At 37.8% G+C, this 20,064-nt stretch overlaps 1 protein-coding gene across 15 annotated transcripts in view; it reads left to right on the top strand.

Moving 5' to 3' along the window:
- Positions 1 to 20,064, top strand: part of ADAM22 (ADAM metallopeptidase domain 22) — a 245,400-nt gene that overhangs the window by 20,047 nt on the left and 205,289 nt on the right. For all 15 annotated transcript variants that reach the window (XM_060020586.1, XM_060020590.1, XM_060020591.1 and 12 more), the window contains exon 3: positions 18,323 to 18,399. In XM_060020586.1, coding sequence (XP_059876569.1) covers positions 18,323 to 18,399 — 77 coding nt within the window. The remainder of the gene's footprint in view (positions 1 to 18,322; positions 18,400 to 20,064) is intronic.

The following is a 20,064-nucleotide window of genomic DNA, read 5'->3' as shown; positions in this document are numbered from 1 at the left end:
TCTAGTAGATAGACAAAAACATAATAAAGGATAAATTATTTAGTATATTAGAAGGTGGTAAGTACTATGGAAAAGAAAAGAAAAAATTATAGCATGGTAATGGACATTGGGAGTGCCGGGGTTGTAGGGGACATAGGTTGTAATTTTTAATAGGGTGATCCAATAGGCCTCACAGAGAAGGTGACATTGGGAAAAGCTTGAAGGGAGTGGGAAGTGAGCCAGGCTCTTCTGTGGAAGAGCCTTTCTGGAGGAGAGAACAGTTGATACAATGACTCCAAGGCTAGAGCATGACTGTCAAGTTTGAGTAACAAGACTACTACTCCCAAGAAGGTGGGTGATGGAGGATCTCAATGAAAACTGTATTGGGGGCTTTCCCAGTGAAGTTATTTGAAAGTATCCAAATCTCTGGCGGTATTTTCAGTTTCATTATACGTTCTCAAAGGATTGTATTATCTTACCAAAGAAGACCACACAAATTTTCACTTGAGTGGCTGAGTGTAATTCATCTACCACCCCCCCATGTATTGCACTTGGATTCTTCTTTGCAAGAGGGTATTACTTTGGTGCACTTAAATGTACTTCTCTTTTATGTTTATACATGCATGGCTATAGATCACTCTTTCTGCAGGATGTTTTATCCTGTGTAGTTGGTAGATATTTTTAGTGCTAGCCTGCCATAAAGCTTACAAAGTAACACATAGTTTCTACTGTGCCTAACAGATGAGAGGCATACTTTCAAGTCATCTTTGAACGTATCCTATTTCACAAATGGAGGAAATAGGTCTAAATTGCATTAAGAGAGTTCTGTTAGCTATTGAAGAGGGGAAAGAAGATGATTCAGCATTGGGACAAACTACAATTAGAGGTTGAGGAACTGTCTCAAAAACATACAAAATAGGCTCAGCAATCATTTTTTCAAGATGGTTTTGAGTAGATGTTTTCTCACAGGTGGGAACTGAATCACATAACTCATTGAGGTTCCCTAAAGCTCAAAGTTCCATCCTTCTCCCTCTGAACTATAGATAATACACATTTCAAGTCATGTAGCCAAGTGGCTACAAACTCACCAACAAATGTTGATTGAATAAAATGAGCACAGGGACACAGGTAAGAAATTTTTAAGGAATAGAGTGCCTATGCTGGTAAAGGTTTTACCCTCTGTAACAGTGATAGTGTTTATAAACACTGGAGAACTAACAAAGAGACCAATAAAATAATTGGTTTAACTGACGGTATGAAAGCAACCTTTGTTAGGGTTATATTCCTGAGAACTAGGAATACTTCCCATTTTGGGCTAATTTACAGTTTGCAAATCCATCTTATTGTCAGGTAAGAGTCGTCAGATTTGTTTTAAATTTGTAAGTGAGCATGTGCTTTGTGTCACACGAGGTACTGAGTGCTGGGAATACAGAGGCACTTGGTCCAGAGTTGAGAATGGAGGGTGGTGTAGCTGTGAGGCGTGGACCTCCAGGAGAGAGGAATAGAGGAACTGTCGTCTGGAAGTGACAAGGGGGAAGCAAGAATAATTCTGACTTCTGGACGTAACACAGAATTCTCGTCACGCACCCTCAGACTTTGGCCGCTCATGTGGTGTAATAATAAATAACATTGAGGGCACTAGACTGTTCTATATACTTTACAGGTATTCAGTCTTCTCAGCAATCCTCAGAAGTTGATACTGTTGTTCCCATTTACTAAATGGAGAAACGGAGGCATGGGGAGCTTAAATGACTTGCCCAAGATTGTTCAGTTTGGGAAGGGGTGGAATTTGAAACAGAATCTGGAATCTGGAGTCTTAGCCACTACCCTCTGCCACTTTTCATAAGTAACTGCTCACGGTTCTAAAAGAGAGGGAAAACTCTTTAGGACAAAAGAGTTTAGTACTACTGGATTATGTTACTGCCTTGTACAAGAGTAACATGTTTTACCAGACCATACAAATCTGTGGGCAGGGGTTGTATCTTTCATAGCATCCGCTATGGTCCTCATGGAGTCCTGAGCACAGGTAGGGTTCAGGACGTGATGGTGGTGAGGGAGGGGATGGGACCTGCAGGGGAAGCCAGAGAAGGACAGAAAGGATGGCTTGGCGGCAGTTTGCTGAGGATGCTGATCTAGGGAACATTTTGGTCAGGAGGCTTTGCCAGGAGGCAGCTTCCCAGAAGCTCAGTGGGGTAGTTCAGAGTGATGACGTACACACTTCTCAGAAGTAAAGACATTCTCCCATTTTCTCCCCAAAAGACATTTCAATTAATAAATGAATTAAAAAGTGACTTCTGTGTTACTTCAAAGTATTCATTTGCTTCAGAGCAACAAGAAGTAAAAAGAAACAAACAAACAAAAGCTGTTATAAAACGAACAGAAAGAAAGGCTGTGCCCAGAATTTTTCCTTTATAAAAGAGAATCAGGATATCTTGTAGGAATCCTTTCTTTAACCTGGTGTGTCAGAGGCACAGAGGCCTCATTAAACTGCCGTAATTTGCCCCCGATAGAGGCAACAACTATAGAGTTTGGTTTATTCAGCTTTATGTCAAAACACATCAACAGCGTAGAAGCCTGAGTCATGTATGGAACATTGAAAACAGTTCAGTGCCCCTGCATGCTTACTCTTTTGTTAAGGCAGAGAGTTTAAACAGAGGGAAATATGAATGGCTCTAATCAAGCTATTGGCTCCCAAGCTCCACCGACGCGCTTTCACAAGGTCTTGGCTCCCTGTGATCCTATCTGTAAATCTTTTCTGTTTTTTGGATCCTTTTTTTTGGTGTTGTTGTTTTGGTCACACCACACGGGTTGTGAGATCTTAGTTCCCCGACCAGGGATTGCACCCAGGCCCTCAGCAGTGAAAGCACCAAGTCCTAACCACTGGACACCAGGGAATTCCCTACCCTTTGTTTCTCACACAGAGGAGGTCAAGTTCCATCAACCTTTGACATGATATTGTTCCTATCAAGAGCCGAGTTCATGCCAGTGAAGAAAAGAGTGGTCAGACCTGGATTTTCTTTCTTTTTATTCAGACACAAACTCATAACAATAGTTAGAAATCTCTGAAAGTTTTGTCTTGGTTTTTTCTTGTAATGAAGACATATTTCAGGCGTAAGGGATAGTCTACATTTGATTCTGACTTAACATCACTAGACACTGTTACCTTGTCCTAGGTCTAGAGACCCTCCAGTGAGGATTTATATCCTGTCTCCATTTTAGAGCAGCAGTTATTCCTTCTATTAGATCTTTTTAGAGTTGAACTCACCAGCACTGCAGAGTTTACTTGTTTTAAGTAGTAATTATTTTCTAGGTTACAGCTGACTACAAGCTATTCCTGCCATGATGTGTACACAGGTATGCACACACATGCACGTGCGAGCATTATTGGATGTACAATGGATAATGTGACTTGGTTTGGTGAGGTTTTCTATCTCTCTCAATAGCAGTATCTCTTAGAATTCCTGCTTTAAGAGATTATTTACAGTCAATGTATTTTTAAAAGGCATTTCACTTTTCTAGGGAAAGTGTTTAGTGCTAAGGATTAAGTAACACGATTGATCTACTTATTGCAAGGGGCAGTAGTCACTAGTGCCAATAAATAATGGAAGTGCAAGGAAAAGTAATGTCTAGAGTTTTTTCATTACTCTTGTCCAACAGAGTAATTTCATTATTTTGCTACCCCTTAGATATTTCCTAGTAGCGTGTTTGAAAATTTTTACTCTTTAATTTCTTTAGATTCAGATGCTTTTGAAGTCCATATCCCAGAAAAACTATAGATCTGATACATGTAATGCAGCACATTTAACAAAAATTTTCTCATTGGGTATTTGTTTTCTAATAAACATGCATCATGAATGGATTCTTTCAATTTCCCTATAATTTAAGGGCAAGGAGTTACCCTTCAAAGCAGCTTGGAGACACCAGCTGGTAGTATGCGGAAGCCCATCAATTTAAGAATTTGGGGGGCAGATTCATGTCATACTAAATCTCTGTAGCAGATTCTTGCTATGTTCTAATCTATGCACGCATTGAAAGATTCCATATTTCTGAGACATGGTTTCCTTAGGGATGGCTGGTAATCTGCATGCTTGCTCTTAATTGGTCAAGTTCCCTCTCTCTCTCTCTCTCTCTCTCTCTCTCTCTCTCACACACACACACACACACACACACACACACACACACATATATCCATTCCTTCCTTCATTTCATAATTGTGGTAATTGAGATAACTGGTGTGTTCTTCCAACCAATCTTCATTCTAGCTACTTGGGAAATCCCCAAAAATATAGATATTTTTGCAAGGTTTGTGTCTCATTTTGTGTCCCAGTCTTTCTTTACTGGGACACAAAACCTTGGTGGGTGACTGTCAAGTTACAGATAAAAAAACATTTGAAGATTCTTGATATTAGAGACTTATTGCCTTTTCCTTCTTTTTCTTTTAAGCAGGAGCTTTGCTCTTGCAGTATTTTACTAAGATTATTTCTCGAGTGTGTTCTTGGAAAACTCGTGGACAGTTGAGATACTAAAGAAAGAATCTACTCCTTCTAAAGTTTAGTATGCATGTGTATATATGTATATGTGTGAACAGAAAGTCTTCTATAATTATGTAGTGTTAGTCTTTAGTTCTAGGAGAGAAGAAACTTTCTTACCCTATGTAAATTTGTTTCTTAAAGAAGATACTATGGAATTCTTACATGTCAGCTATTTATCATGGCATTTTGGTCAGTGATAGCCATGATTTTTCTTTCCTCAAACACTGGGAGCTGGCCCTTTCATGGAAGTGAGCCTTAACTCTCAGATGCCTCTAATATCTATATAAGGAAGGTGAAATTAAGCAAGCAAGCAGACAAAAACCCATTGCCTTAACAACTGGGTGAAGTGAATGTTGATGTGAAGAACTCACCATTCTTAATTTTCTTCTTTAGACTTGGCCTATTTCTGATGTTGCCTCCAGGAAAGACTGTGACCCAGCTGGCAGAGATGACACTTATTTCCAGGCCTGCTTTTCTTTTTATTTTTTTAAACAAATTTTATTTATTCATTTTATATCTTTTGGCTGCGCCGTGCAGCATGTGGGATCTTATTCCCTGACAAGGGATCGAACCCACGCCCCCTGCACTGGAAGCGCGGAGTCTTAACGACCGCACCACCAGGGAAGTTCCAGGCGTGCTTTTAAAATCATCCGATTTAGAGCTGAACTGACTAGTTATTCATTTGATAATATAATAGCTTAACTGCTTTTCCCCTCCTCTGTTCTTTTTACCTGTGTTTTATTTAACTCTCAGTAGTTACATTATTCTTTGCAACAAGATTTTATATACTCTTTCACCATAAACAAAAATATAAGGTGTTTTTCTCACAGCATTCTATAATTCATACTATTTTCAGTTCACCTTTGGGGAAAAACAGGATGAAGCATAGAAAGTTTTAGTAACTCCAAAAATCAAATGTCAAGTCAGCAGTGAGGCCAGGAAGACCTGTAATTTTTCTCCCAAGCCTTTCTTGCATTAAGGTAGAGTATCTGTTTCCCAGGGCTGGTTCATCTGAGGGATTTTGTCTGCTGATTTTGTTGCATCCAAACATTGGAGTTCCTTGCACTCAGATTAAATTACAGCTCAATATGACTACATATGGTATTATTCTCAGGATGCTAAAGATCATAAAGGTCTGCTCCGACTTTCAGGCTTCTGAGAGAAAGTGTTTTCTTGTTCAGGCCCGAAATGAAGGCCTAGTAATGGGCGGTTAATAGCCAAGATGATGGAGAGACTGATGTATCAGAAGATAGCAGAGCATAAATAGGTAATGAGGCTGCCTGACTTCCTGAATGGAGAGGAGAAAATCAGAGCTGAAGCCAGTGTTGGCCCAGCCCCTCCACCTCCATTTTGTTGGAGCAGGGGCCACTGGAGAGAGGGGTCCTCTGCCGCTAGGAATCACAGAGTCGAGGGCTTTCAGTGACGTCAGAACTGGAAACTCAGCAAGGCAAATTCACAGAATGCCTCTCAAGAACTCACCTAAGAAAAGCGTTTTTTTTTTTTTCTTTTTTTTTTGGCAGTGTATGTGGCTTCACCTAGGGCTCCTGGCTGCTGAGATCTGTATGACATAATCCCTGGCCTTGGGTAATACATCCCCAAACAGGCGCATGTCCACAACAGTGGAACACGTTTACATCAATTGTAAAAATTTTTGCTTCAAATAATAGCAAGAACCAGCATTTGAATTATAGAGCAAGTGTGACTAGAGAGGAATTCCATGGGAATTGGTTACTCATTAGACCGACATGGTTAGCTCTTTAAAAATTCCCGTGGGAGTTACAATCTATTGCTCCTTGTCCTTCCTTTTTTTTCTTGTAGTGTGTTGAGAGTCTGCTGTGTGCAAAATAGTGTGCTAAGGTGCTTGTAGAGATGTTTCTTGGCCCTCACTTAATTTATCTGGGGAAGCCACCAGATGGAATCCCTTTTACCTCCGTTTTTGGCCTTCTCTTGCTCTCCCGCTCCTTTTTTTTTCTTTTTTTTAACTTTTTTTTTCCTTTTTTACATCTTTATTGGAGTATAATTGCTTTACAATGGTGTGTTAGTTTCTGCTTTATAACAAAGTGAATCAGTTATACATATACATATGTTCCCATATCTCTTCCCTCTTGCGTCTCCCTCCCTCCCACCCTCCCTATCCCACCCCTCTAGGTGGTCACAAAGCACAGAGCTGATCTCCCTGTGCTATGTGGCTGCTTCTCACTAGCTATCTATTTTATGTTTGGTAGTGTATATATGTCCATGCCACTCTCTCACTTTGTCACAGCTTACCTTTCCCCCTCCCCATATCCTCAAGTCCATTCTCTAGTAGGTCTGTGTCTTTATTCCTGTCTTACTCCTAGGTTCTTCATGACATTTTTTTTTTCTTAAATTCCATATATATGTGTTAGTATACGGTATTTGTCTTTCTCTTTCTGACTTACTTCACTCTGTATGACAGACTTTAGGTCCATCCACCTCATTACAAATAGCTCAATTTCGTTTCTTTTTATGGCTGAGTAATATTCCATTGTATATATGTGCCACATCTTCTTTATCCATTCATCTGATGATGGACACTTAGGTTGTTTCCATGTCCTGGCTATTGTAAATAGAGCTGCAATGAACATTTTGGTACATGACTCTTTTTGAACTATGGTTTTCTCAGGGTATATGCCCAGTAGTGGGATTGCTGGGTCATATGGTAGTTCTATTTGTAGGTTTTTTTTTTTTTTTTTTTTTGCAGTACGCGGGCCTCTCACTGCTGTGGCCTCTCCCGTTGCGGAGCACGGGCTCTGGACGTGCAGGCTCAGCGGCCATGGCTCACGGGCCCAGCCGCTCCGCGGCATGTGGGATCTTCCCAGTCCGGGGCACGAACACGTGTCCCCTGCATTGGCAGGCGGACTCTTAACCACTGTGTCACCAGGGAAGCTCTATTTGTAGTTTTTTAAGGAACCTCCATACTGTTCTCCATAGTGGTTGTACCAATTCACATTCCCACCAGCAGTGCAAGAGTGTTCCCTTTTCTCCACACCCTCTCCAGTATTTATTGTTTCTAGATTTTTTGATGATGGCCATTCTGACTGGTGTGAGATGATATCACATTGTAGTTTTGATTTGCATTTCTCTTATGATTAATGATGTTGAGCATTCTTTCATGTGTTTGTTGGCAGTCTGTATATCTTCTTTGGAGAAATGTCTATTTACATGGTCTTCCCATTTTTTGGATTAGGTTGTTTGTTTTTTGGATATTGAGCTGCATGACCTGCTTTTAAATTTTGGAGACTAATCCTTTGTCAGTTGCTTCATTTGCAAATATTTTCTCCCATTCTGAGGGTTGTCTTTTGGTCTTGTTTATGGTTTCCTTTGCTGTGCAAAAGCTTTGCAGTTTCATTAGGTCCCATTTGTTTATTTTTGTTTTTATTTCCATTTCTCTAGGAGGTGGGTCAAAAAGGATCTTGCTGTGATTTATGTCATAGAGTGTTCTGCCTATGTTTTCCCCTGAGAGTTTGATAGTTTCTGGCCTTACATTTAGGTCTTTAATCCATTTTGAGCGTATTTTTGTGTATGGTGTTAGGGAGTGATCTAATCTCATACTTTTACAGGTACCTGTCCAGTTTTCCCAGCGCCACTTATTGAAGAAGCTGTCCTTTCCCCACTGTACATTCCTGCCTCCTTTATCAAAGATAAGGTGACCATATGTGCGTGGGTTTATCTCTGGGCTTTCTATCCTGTTCCATTGATCTATCTTTCTGTTTTTGTGCCAGTACCATACTGTCTTGATTACTGTAGCTTTGTAGTATAGTCTGAAGTCAGGGAGCCGGATTCCTCCAACTCCGTTTTTCGTTCTCAAGATTGCTTTGGCTATTTGGGGGCTTTTGTGTTTCCATACAAATTGTGAAATTTTTTTTTCTAGTTCTGTGAAAAATGCCAGTGGTAGTTTGATAGAGATTGCATTGAATGTGTAGATTGCTTTGGGTAGTAGAGTCATTTTCACAATGTTGATTCTTCCAATCCAAGAACATGGTATATCTCTCCATCTATTTGTATCATCCTTAATTTCTTTCATCAGTGTCTTATAATTTTCTGCATACAGGTCTTTTGTGTCCTTAGGTAGGTTTATTCCTAGATATTTTATTCTTTTTGTTGCAGTGGTAAATGGGCATGTTTTCTTGATTTCACTTTCAGATTTTTCATCATTAGTGTATTGGAATGCCAGAGATATCTGTGCAATAATTTTGTATCCTGCTACTTTACCAAATTCATTGATTAGCTCTAGTAGTTTTCTGGTAGCATCTTTAGGATTCTCTATGTATAGTATCATGTCATCTGCAAACAGTGACAGTTTTACTTCTTTTCCGATTTGGATTCCTTTTTTTTCTTTTCTTCTCTGATTGCTGTGGCTAAAACTTCCAAAACTATGTTGAATAAGAGTGGTGAGAGTGGGCAACCTTGTCTTGTTCCTGATCTTAGTGGAAATGGTTTCAGTTTTTCACCATTGAGGACGATGTTGTCTGTGGGTTTGTCATATATGGCCTTTATTATGTTGAGGAAATTTCCCTCTATGCCTTCTTTCTGGAGGGTTTTTATCATAAATGGGTGTTGAATTTTGTCAAAAGCTTTCTCTGCATCTATTGAGATGACCATATGGTTTTTATTCTTCAGTTTGTTAATATGGTGTATCACATTGATTGATTTGCATATATTGAAGAACCCTTGCATTCCTGGAATAAACCCCACTTGTTCATGGTGTATGATCCTTTTAATGTGCTATTGGATTTTGTTTGCTAGTAGTTTGTTGAGGATTTTTGCATCTATGTTCATCAGTGATACTGGCCTGTAGTTTTCTTACTTTGTGACATCCTTGTCTGGTTTTGGTATCAGGGTGATGTTGGCCTCCTAGAATGAGTTTGGGAGTGTTCCTCCCTCTACTATATTTTGGAAGAGTTTGAGAAGGATAGGTGTTAGCTCTTCTCTAAATGTTTTATAGAATTCGCCTGTGAAGCCATCTGGTCCTGGGCTTTTGTTTGTTGGAAGATTTTTAATTACAGTTTCAATTTCAGTGCTTGTGATTGGTCTATTCATATTTTCTATTTCTTCCTGATTCAGTCTTGGCAACTTGTGCATTTCTAAGAATTTGTCCATTTCTTCTAGGTTGTCCATTTTATTGGCATAGAGTTGCTTGTAGTAATCTCTCATGATCTTTTGTATTTCTGCAGTGTCAGTTGTTACTTCTCCTTTTTCATTTCTAATTCTATTGATTTGAGTCTTCTCCCTTTTTTTCTTGATGAGTCTGGCTAATGGTTTATCAATTTTGTTTCTCTTGTCAAAGAATCAGCTTTTAGTTTTATTGATCTTTGCTATCGTTTCCTTCATTTCTTTTTCATTTATTTCTGATCTGATCTTTATGATTTCTTTCCTTCTGCTAACTTTGGGGTTTTTTTGTTCTTCTTTCTCTAATTGCTTTAGGTGCAAGGTTAGGTTGTTTATTCGAGATGTTTCCTGATTTCCTAAGGTAGGATTGTATTGCTATAAACTTCCTTCTTAGAACTGCTTTTGCTGCATCCCATGGGTTTTGTGTCGTCGTGTCTCCATTGTCATTTGTTTCTAGGTATTTTTTGATTTCCTCTTTGATTTCTTCAGTGATCACTTCGTTATTAAGTAGTGTATTGTTTAGCCTCCATGTGTTTGAGTTTCTTACAGATCTTTTCCTGTAATTGATATCTAGTCTTATAGCGTTGTGGGGGGAAAAGATACTTGATACAATTTCAATTTTCTTAAATTTACTTTATTTGTGACCCAAGATATGATCTATCCTGGAGAATGTTCCATGAGCACTTGAGAAAAATGTGTATTCTGTTGTTTATGGATGGAATGTCCTATAAAAATCAATTAAGTCCATATTGTTTAATATATCATTTAAAGCTTGTGTTTCCTTATTTATTTTCATTTTGGATGATCTGTTCATTGGTGAAAGTGGGGTTTTAAAGTCCCCTACCTGAATGTGTTACTGTCGATTTCCCCTTTTATGGCTGTTAGTATTTGCCTTATGTATTGAGGTGCTCCTGTGTTGGGTGCATAAATATTTACAGTTGTTTTATTTTCCTCTTGGATCGACCCCTTGATCATTATGTAGTGTCCTTCTTTGTCTCTTCTAATAGTCTTTATTTTAAAGTCTATTTTGTCTGATATGAGAATTGCTACTCCAACTTTCTTTTGGTTTCCATTGGCATGGAATATCTTTTTCCATCCCCTCACTTTCAGTCTCTATGTTTCTCTAGGTGAAGTGGGTCTCTTGTAGACAGCATATATGGGTCTTGTTTTTGTATCCATTCAGCCAGTTTGTGTCTTTTGGTGGGAGCATTTAGTCCATTTACATTTAAGGTAATTATCGATATGTATGTTCCTATTCCCATTTTCTTAATTGTTTTGGGTTTGTTATTATAGGTCTTTTCCTTCTCTTGCGTTTCTTGCCTAGAGAAGATCCTTTAGCATTTGTTGTAAAGCTGGTTGGGTGATGCTGGTTTTTTTAACTTTTAAGACTTTTATTATTTTGGTTGAACTCAACAACAAAATTCAGGCAGTAAATTGTCAAAAGAACATACATTTTACTTGCAAGAAATATAGGGGGATTCAATGAGTAGATCATCAGTTTCAAAGCTAAACATATTTTGTCGTAAATTGTGAAGATAAGGGAAAGGAGCTATTGTTTATTGAACATCTATCATCTCAAAGCCTTTTACATCCATTTCTTATTGTTTCCAGGGCAAGGAGTACATTTCTTTCATGGTTTTATACTAGTGGTTCTGAACCCTTGGCCACCCCTCAGAATTACAGCGTAGCTCTTTAAAAAATATTGATGCCCAGGATCCATCCCAGACTAAAAGAATTAGAATCTCTGAGTTTGGGGCCCTGGCAGTGGTATTTTTTAAAAAGCTTCCTGAGCAAGCCTAATATGCAATGAGGATTGAGAACCACTGGTTTGGAAGTTCTATGGCATTGGGGTTCCAGCCTGTTCTCCCACAATAGATGCCTCACATCTTCTGTCTCAAGAATATAGCATTTCCTATAATCCCTGAGTGTGTTGAGTTTCCCATTTTTGTGCCTTTGTCGGGTCTTTTACCAGGAGTGCTTTCCCCTGCATTCTTGGTCTGAGGAGCACCTCCCCAACTCTCTGTAATCCTATAGTCAGACGGCTGCTGTTATACCTTGTACATATATCTATTATTGGATTTTCAAATATTTTGTAATAATTTGTGTAGCAGCTCCCCATTTTGACTGTGAGTTTCTTGGGTGTAGGGGCCATGTCTGACTGTTCTGTGTATCCCCAGAGCCTGGTGTATTTCCTGAGGTATGGTCAGTGCTCCATAAAGGTTGAGTGGATTGTAACTTGTCCTTTAGTTTTCACAATAAAGCTACAGAGTGTGTATTATTATTTTTGGTCTTTTAGAGACAAGGACTTTCAGTTCAGAGACATTAAACAATTTGCCCTAGTTTGTTCCACTAATAAATGGAACACCCAGAATTCAAACCCAGTTCTGCCTGGCTTTAAAGGCTATGCTTTTTGTTTTGTTTCATTTTGTTTTAAAATGTCCTGTTGCTGGACACTGTTTGGTTCTTGCAATACTAAATATAGAAGGTTGGATTTTAAGAGCCTTTTGGTTAAAGGTAATATGTAAATTAAATGCAATATATGATACAGATTATGACAACTATGGACATGATTGAGTTGACCACATGAAAAGAGGGAGGCATTTAACATAGAGTCATAGATATACAATTATGAATAGAAAACACTAATGCTCTTACATATGTATTGTGCTAATTTATGTATTAGGTAGATCTATTTGGTAGAATCCTGTGTTAAAAAAAGCCATTGTTACACAATTCTGCTTCAGTAAGTTCCATATCGTGAGTAACAGACAGGGGAAAACAATATTGTTGATGTGGCTACAGGAAATTCTAGAATGAGGAATCTTAATAGGTTGTAGTATCAGTCTTTTTGAACTGTTTTGTCAGAAGTCCACATAAGGCAATGGAGTAATTACAGTCAGGTTATGGTGACTCTTCAGTTGCCTTGTCTGATGTAGAAGACCAGGGAAAATATTTAAAAGTAATTATTGGTATTTTGTTTTTTACTGAGCTCAAAGTATTGGATACCAGGAATTACACTTGCATATTTTAAAAAACTAAATAGAAGCAATCAAATGGCAAAGAAGAATTTAGGATGCAGAACAGCTAAATATTCTGTTACATACATTGAAGACTTCGTTTTAATTATGTTAATTTTCAGAATTATCCTGTTGTATAATACTGTTTGACTGGTAATACTCCCACGCCACTGATATTCATTGATTCATTATTCAGGTTGGACTTAATTAAAAACCCAAACTACCTGTCTTTCTCCTTGTGTCAAAGTTCTGATTCTACCATGACAGTTTTAGTGTCATCTTTGCTTTAAAAAAAGGTTATAAGGACTTCCCTGGCCGTCCAGTGGTTAAGACTTCGCCTTCCAATGCAGGGGGTGTGGGTTCGATACCTGGTCGGGGAGCTAAGATCCCACATGCCTGGCAGCTAGAAAAAAAAGCCAAAAACGTAAAACAGAAGCAACATTGTAACAAATTCAATGAAGACTTTAAAAATGGTCCACATCAACAATAAAATCTTTAAAAAAAAAAAAAGGTTGTAAGTAAGACAAGCTTGAAAAATTCATTTATATCTGCTCTTTGTAATATGTAGGGTTGCTCTAGTTCATGGCTCTAGGAGATGTGAGGAGAAAAAGACAGGTTGTCAAGAAGCAAAATGCATAAGGAGCTTGAGGGTTATATTAACTTCACACTTAAATTTCAGCTGTTGCCCATGGATAATAAACAGGCCTCAATCTGGGGATTGTATCAGGTTCTTCTGGTCCTAAAATTCTGATTCATTTTTGAAATTTAAATTATCCTTATGTAATTATATTGATTTATTAAGTTTTCTTGCCATCTCGATAGTTATTTTATATTTTTGCCTTTTTCTCCCTCAGTCTTTTTTCACAGCTATGATCAAAATCAGCCTCACTGCTTAAAACACACACACTTTACCATACCTGTGTAATTTGTTTCCTTAAAAAATGGATTTCCATGTGTATTGTAAAGTATAATGCTTAATTTCTAAGGTTGTGCTTTGTGTCAGATGTGATAATGTTATTGACTTTTCTGATGAAGTCAGAGTTCCAAAGATTGTTTTTCGTGGTTTGATTTTCTTCTAAATGCTCTAGAAGTGCTCTTTAGAACCCAGTAAAACCTGCAAGCCACCTCCAAACTGCAGAATGATAGCAAAGATGAAGCATGATGGAAGAGGCCTGCCAGGAGGTGAAATGCTGCCCTACTACCAAACAGGGTGATTTGGAAATGACATTTACTCACATGCCTCAGTTTCCTTATTTGTAAAATAAGGATGTGTATTATATGAGCTCTAGGTTATTCTAGGGTAACAAAGCATTTGGTTAATAGATTTTAAAATCACAAGTCATTCTTATATAGTAATTTGAAAAAATGCATTTCTGCAAAATAATAATAATTTTCAAATGTCTCTAAGAGCCATTACTACCTTTTAATCTTCTTAATAATCTTCTTAATAAAAATAATCTTCTTAATAAGTATTAGATATCAAATAATAACTAATATTAGTTAATAAATATTAGAATTTGGGGGGTCAATATATGTTAGGCACTCCCCCACCAAAATAAAGAGGAAAATCCTGATTAGACTAGTTCTCTCTTCTTAAACATTTTCTTTTCTTTTGAGCTAAGAAGGTAAGGTCTAAGATTAAGGTGTTGAATAATAAACTGGATTGTTAATTGCATGAGTTCAGTGTAATTCTACTTAATTTATAATTTCTCCAAGATAACGTAAAGAAGTAAATATGTTTCTTCTCTTCAGCCTACTTGTTAAGTCAGACATTTGGGGATGGCAGGTGCCTGAATGGTAGATGACCATCCAGAATGCAAGGAAACCAAGCTAACATGTATTTTCGTGATTACTACTGCAAATTTGTTTTGGCTGGGAAGTCCTATGTTTGGAGTTTGATCCTTTTGCCTTCATGAGTGTCAGTTCTACTGGTGCAGGTGCCTTGGTTTTAACCCAGCCACGGAGGAAAATGACATTGAACACTGATGCAATCCACTCGTTATTGGAGTTGCTTTTCTAAATGTTCAGGGACATTGCCAGTGATGCTGTATTAGTTTCCCATTGCTGCTGTAACACGTTATACCACAAACTTAATGTCATAAAACAACTAAAATGAATTTTCTTACAGTTCTAGAGATCAGAAGCCTGAATTAGGTCTTAAAAGGCTAAAATGAAGGTGTTCTCAGGGCTGTGCTCCTTTTGGGGGCTTTAGGGGAAAATTGTTCCTTGTTTTTTCCGGTTTCTGGGGGCTGCCAACATTCCTTGGCATGTGGCCTTTTCCTAACCTCATTTTAATCTCTACTTCCATCATCACATCTCCTTCTCTGACTCCGATCCTTATAAGACTCTGGTGACTACCTTGGGTCCACCTGGATAATCCAGTATACTCTCCCCATCTCAGGGTCCCTAACTTTATCACATCGGCAAAGTCCTTTTTGCTGTGTGAGGTAACACGTTCACAAGTTCCAGAGATTAGAGTGTGGTCATCTTTGGAGCCGTCAGTCTGTCTGCCATAGATCCCTTCTAATTCTCCAGATGTCATCTCCTCAGAGAGGCCTCCATACCACCTAGAACGCTGTCTACCCTGGTTACCTGTTTACCCTGTTTTATTAAATCTGAGAACAGTGTATTTATATTCTAAGTTTATTTTTCATCTAATTGGTCATTTTCTGTCATTTTATTTGTCACTTTCTATCTCCTTCCACTAGAAGATAAGCCCCACTAGAGTGGAAACATGATCAGTCTTCTTCATCTTGCCCCCCAAATCAGAAGAGTTCCCAGCACTTGGTAGACTCTCAGAAGATGTTTGTTGAATGAATCAATCTGTATACAGTCTAAGGAAGCCTTCCTTACATTAAAACAATATTAATATAATCCCGTTCCTATTACTATCAATAATGTAAACATTTTTCACTAATGGCTTAAACATGCTGTCAATAGATTTTCTGTTGAATTTACATAATGGGTTTCTCCTTGGGACATGGATGAGATCAATAAAGTAAAATACCAGTTGTAAACTGAAGCTGCAGGAAAAAGAAAATATAAGAATTAGACAGAATTAATGCAAACAGTAAATATCTTGCTAAAAAAGAATAGTAATGTTATTTTGATCCAGGCTGTAATTATGATGCCGTGATGAATAACATGTGTCCTCTGCCATGTTCACAATAAATGCTGAGAAAGAATGGAGGAGAGAGAGGTTCTTTTTAATTGAGACAGAGCTTTCCCCAGGCTGTTCCCCAAACATGGTTGTTAGCACTTCAGGAAACTCAAAGAGCTTTTAGAGAAAAGAAATTATCCATTGGGGTAGCATTAAGAACAACTTGATGGAAGGATGGCATTTCTGTAAGCAGGTAATTTATAGCTGTGTAATTGTTGTTCATGTGTGCATCCAGGTGATTGATCAAACAAACCCTCAAATGAGTCAGTCAGTCAGGAAATACTTACTGAATACCTGATGCTGGTCAGTACTGAGGCCCTCATATCAAAATGAACCGTATTGAGGAAGAGGAGAGAAGGAAGCTAGAAGGGTTTGGGAAGACTTCCTGGGAGAGGAAAGTTTGGATTGAATTGTGTCCCCTCCAGAATTTATATATTGAAGCCCTAATGCTAATGGGACTGTATTTGGTGACAGTCTTTAAAGAGGTAATTAGATTAAATGAAGTTGTAAGGGTGGATGCTAATCCAATATGACTGATATCCTTAGGGGAGAGAGAGAGAGAGAGAGAGAGAGAGAGAGAGAGAGAGAGACACCTGGGGTACACATGCATAGAGAGGAAACCATGTGGCCATCTGCAAGCCAAGGAGAGAGGCCTCAGGAGAAACCAAATCTGCCAACACCTTGAGCTTGGACTTCCAGCCTCCCGAACTGTGAGAAAGCAAATTTCTGTTGTTTACGTCATCCGGTCTGTGGTACTTTCTTATGGTAGCCCGGTAGACTAATACAAAAAGGAACTTGATCTAAGTCTTGAAGGATGAATAGGGCCATTTCTGGGAAATGGCCATGGTGAAGATCACTACCCCAGGGTCTGGTTTGGAAAAGCACAAGTGATGAATGAAAGCTATAGAAAGAGTTGGAATGCACATAGTTTGTGGAATTAAAGAGTAGAAGAGAGAACTGAGTGTGAATGGGATATGGGTGGGTCCTTGGGAACTTGTGTGCTCTTATGTCTGGGGTGGGGGGAGGTGATTGTGGAGGATCTTGATATGCAGAGAGAGAAAGTTTGTATTTGATGTAGTAGAAAATACAGGACTTACATTTGGGGTTTTGATAAGGAGTCAGTTTTAGGTAAATCAGGGAGGATATGAACTGTGGCAGATATGAAATGAAGAGTAAAGTGTGGATCCAAGAACCATCATAAAAAGAAAAAAGAAGCCAGAATTTGGTGATAACCTGGGTGTTAATTGGGAAGAGTGAGGAGTTAGGGTTGGATGTTTAATGAGGCTGAGAAGTATCCAGATAGTTCTTCATTCTTGCGGTTTCACGAGGATTGGAATGTGTTAGCAACTGAGGTGTGGCATTCTCCCACTCCCACTTATTTCAAAGATTTTTAAATGGAAAGGTTATCCTTTGTTTCCAGAAAGCTTTATGATTATTAAGCACTCTCCTTTCTCCTGATACCATAGGTTAATGAGTGTGAAAATCCTAGGTATGATTGAGGTGCCCTTTGTGCCCCACAGAATCCTACAATGTCCCTTCCTAAGATGCGCTGGTTCTCGGGGAGCAGCACGACCATCTGCCTCACTTGCTACATAAATACAGTTGCTCAGATGGTTTATATCTCTAAAATAGTGTATGTTTGCTTTTCTCACTGCAGGAATTATACATGTTTATTGTAGAAATTTTGGATACTATAGACAAATATGAACCAAAAAATCAAATAATTTATAGTTCTACTGCTCAGGTATAGCTACTGTTAATATGGGAAGTCAAAATAAATAGTTCTGCTTCCTTCCTCCTTTCTTTTCAGTTATTACATGTGGTTATTCAATACGCTAATATTAATGTTATTGGTAACACTGTATGTTTTTTAGAGTCCCTTGTGATTTTCTCTGGGAGTCCCTAGATTGGCATAGGAAATAGTGATTTTTTTCCCAATAAACTTTTGATGGGTGATGTTTGCAGTAGATGGGCAGAGGCTCAGTTTTTCTCTTAGGAAATTGTGGAAACCTCTATGAAATTACATTTGGTAAATTAGAACTGAACTATTACTTCGAAAGTATGTATTTGAGATAGGATGAAAAGGGTTTTTTAGACGTTTAGATGTCTTCCTTGTAAATAGATCACATTCATCATCTTAATTTACTCTTGTATTGAACATATTTTTCCCTATTTCTTTTTTAATGTACAAAGCTTAATTTTAAAGGAGTCAGTCATCTAAAACAGAATGAAATGTAGTTCAGTCTTCTTGGAAATGAAATGTTTAACCACTTGAGATAAAGCAGAAAGGGAGGGTACTTGCTCTCCTTGATTAAGTGGTACTTTACTTCAGATTAGTGAATAGCTTCTAAGAAGGTGCAAATTTTACTCTGTTTTTATTTAATTTCTATGTTGAACTGTTTTTCTAATTTATATTATAAAACTTTCAAATGATCATGAGAAGTGCTTATCATTTGATCTCTATGGCTGAATAATAAATACCTTTTATCTTTCTGATATTGCAGTTGACTCACGTTGACCAGGCAAGCTTCCTGCTGGGTGCCTTTGGAACATCGTTTATTCTTGATGTCCTGCTAAATCAGTAAGTTTTCCTTGAGCTGCACTCACTGTTTTCAGATACACATTGAATCCAGTTTCTTATCCTGCTGTAAAATTTTTTTTCTTAGTATATTTTACTTTGTTTTCTAATATCAGTTAAATACTATATTTAAAACTATTGTATCTACTGACTGTAAGTTATAAAGTCTGGTAAATAACAGAAAATGGGTATCCGCTTGAAATTGAACAACTGTAACAGCTTTAAGAATGTAAAATTGAGGGAAAGATTTACTCCAGTATTTTGCATAAAGATATAGATGACCTAAGTTCCTATGAATGACAATAAATTATGAAAATAATACTTTGAGTATTAAAACATCTTTCTTAAGAACAGCAGAAAAGGTAAGTTACCCTTTTTGCTCAGTGAGTCAGGGGACTGGTTGCATGATAGTGTGATTCCAAATAATGCCATTAGATGCTTTGATTTGGGAGTTGAGTTTTGTAAGGTTTAAGGTACTGGAATTATTCTGTAAATACTATATAATTTTGGAAATTGTCATTACCTAGAATTTTAGGTTTGGGATAGTAGAATTTTAAGTTTGGGAGTGGCTTTTGATACATCACTGGATTTAATCTCTTCCCTCTGGGTTAGTATCTAAGAAGTCTTACAGGACATTTAGTTGTCTATTCACTTTTTAAAAAAAGCATTAGTATCCCACTTCTTTTCCTGGGCAAGCAGGAAGAGACCAGGGCTCTGTCAGCCAGTGTTTCTGAGCTGAGCAGCACTGGACCACAGCTTTGCTGAAATCAGCTATGCAACAACTTAGGAAGAAAGTTTGAGGCCAGGTGGACAGTATGGTAGACCGAGAGTGAGAAGTAGAGCCTAGTTTGTCTACAGTGGGGAATCAGCCAGGTGGAAGACTCTGAGTTAATTAAGAAAAGGATGCAAGAGGCAGTTCTTAGAGCTGTACTATCTGGGTAGGTAGCCACTAGCCTCTTGCGGCTGTTTAAATTAAAATTAAATAATTAAAATAAAATAAAAAATTCTGTTTCTTAGTTGCATGAACCGCATTTCAAATGCTCAGTAGCCATGTGTAGTTAGTGGTTACCTTATAGGACAAGGCAGAACATTTCCAACATTGCAGAAAGTTCTGTTGCACAGTGCTGGTTTGGAGATTTCCTTTGAGGAAAGGGCACATGTGCACTGTTAAGATTATTGAGCGAGGTCAATCAGTATTCAGGAGAATTCACTTCTTCCTTTTAGATTTTAGTCTATGTTTAATAGATTAATTTAATAATTAATTTTACTAGTATCCTAATTTTTCTGGAATTTATTTACAAAGTTGTCATCATACCATAGTTATTGTTTTAGTGTTTAAGTTATATATTAGTTTATTTTTTAATTAAGCTGCCTTGTAGGTAGGTACATTTTGTAAGTAGTGCTTCCCTCTCCCCACATTTTTGTTTCACAAACAATTTAAATACTGAAAAGCATGTGTTAGATGGCAGTCTGTTATTTGGGTGATCTAACAATGGGAGTGTTTTGTTCTTTGATCATGCACATTTAAAAAATGTAACATAAGTTGTATTTCTACAATACTCATTAAAATAGTTTCTTTCTTATTTTTAAAATTTATGGTTTGGAACATAAATATTAGATGTTTTATACCACACTGTATTTTACCCTAATTTCATAGGGCGTGAATAA

This window comes from Delphinus delphis, chromosome 9 (genome assembly GCF_949987515.2).
Source record: "Delphinus delphis chromosome 9, mDelDel1.2, whole genome shotgun sequence".
NCBI classification, from domain to species: Eukaryota; Metazoa; Chordata; class Mammalia; order Artiodactyla; family Delphinidae; genus Delphinus; species Delphinus delphis.
This window is presented reverse-complemented; position numbering and strand designations above follow the sequence as displayed.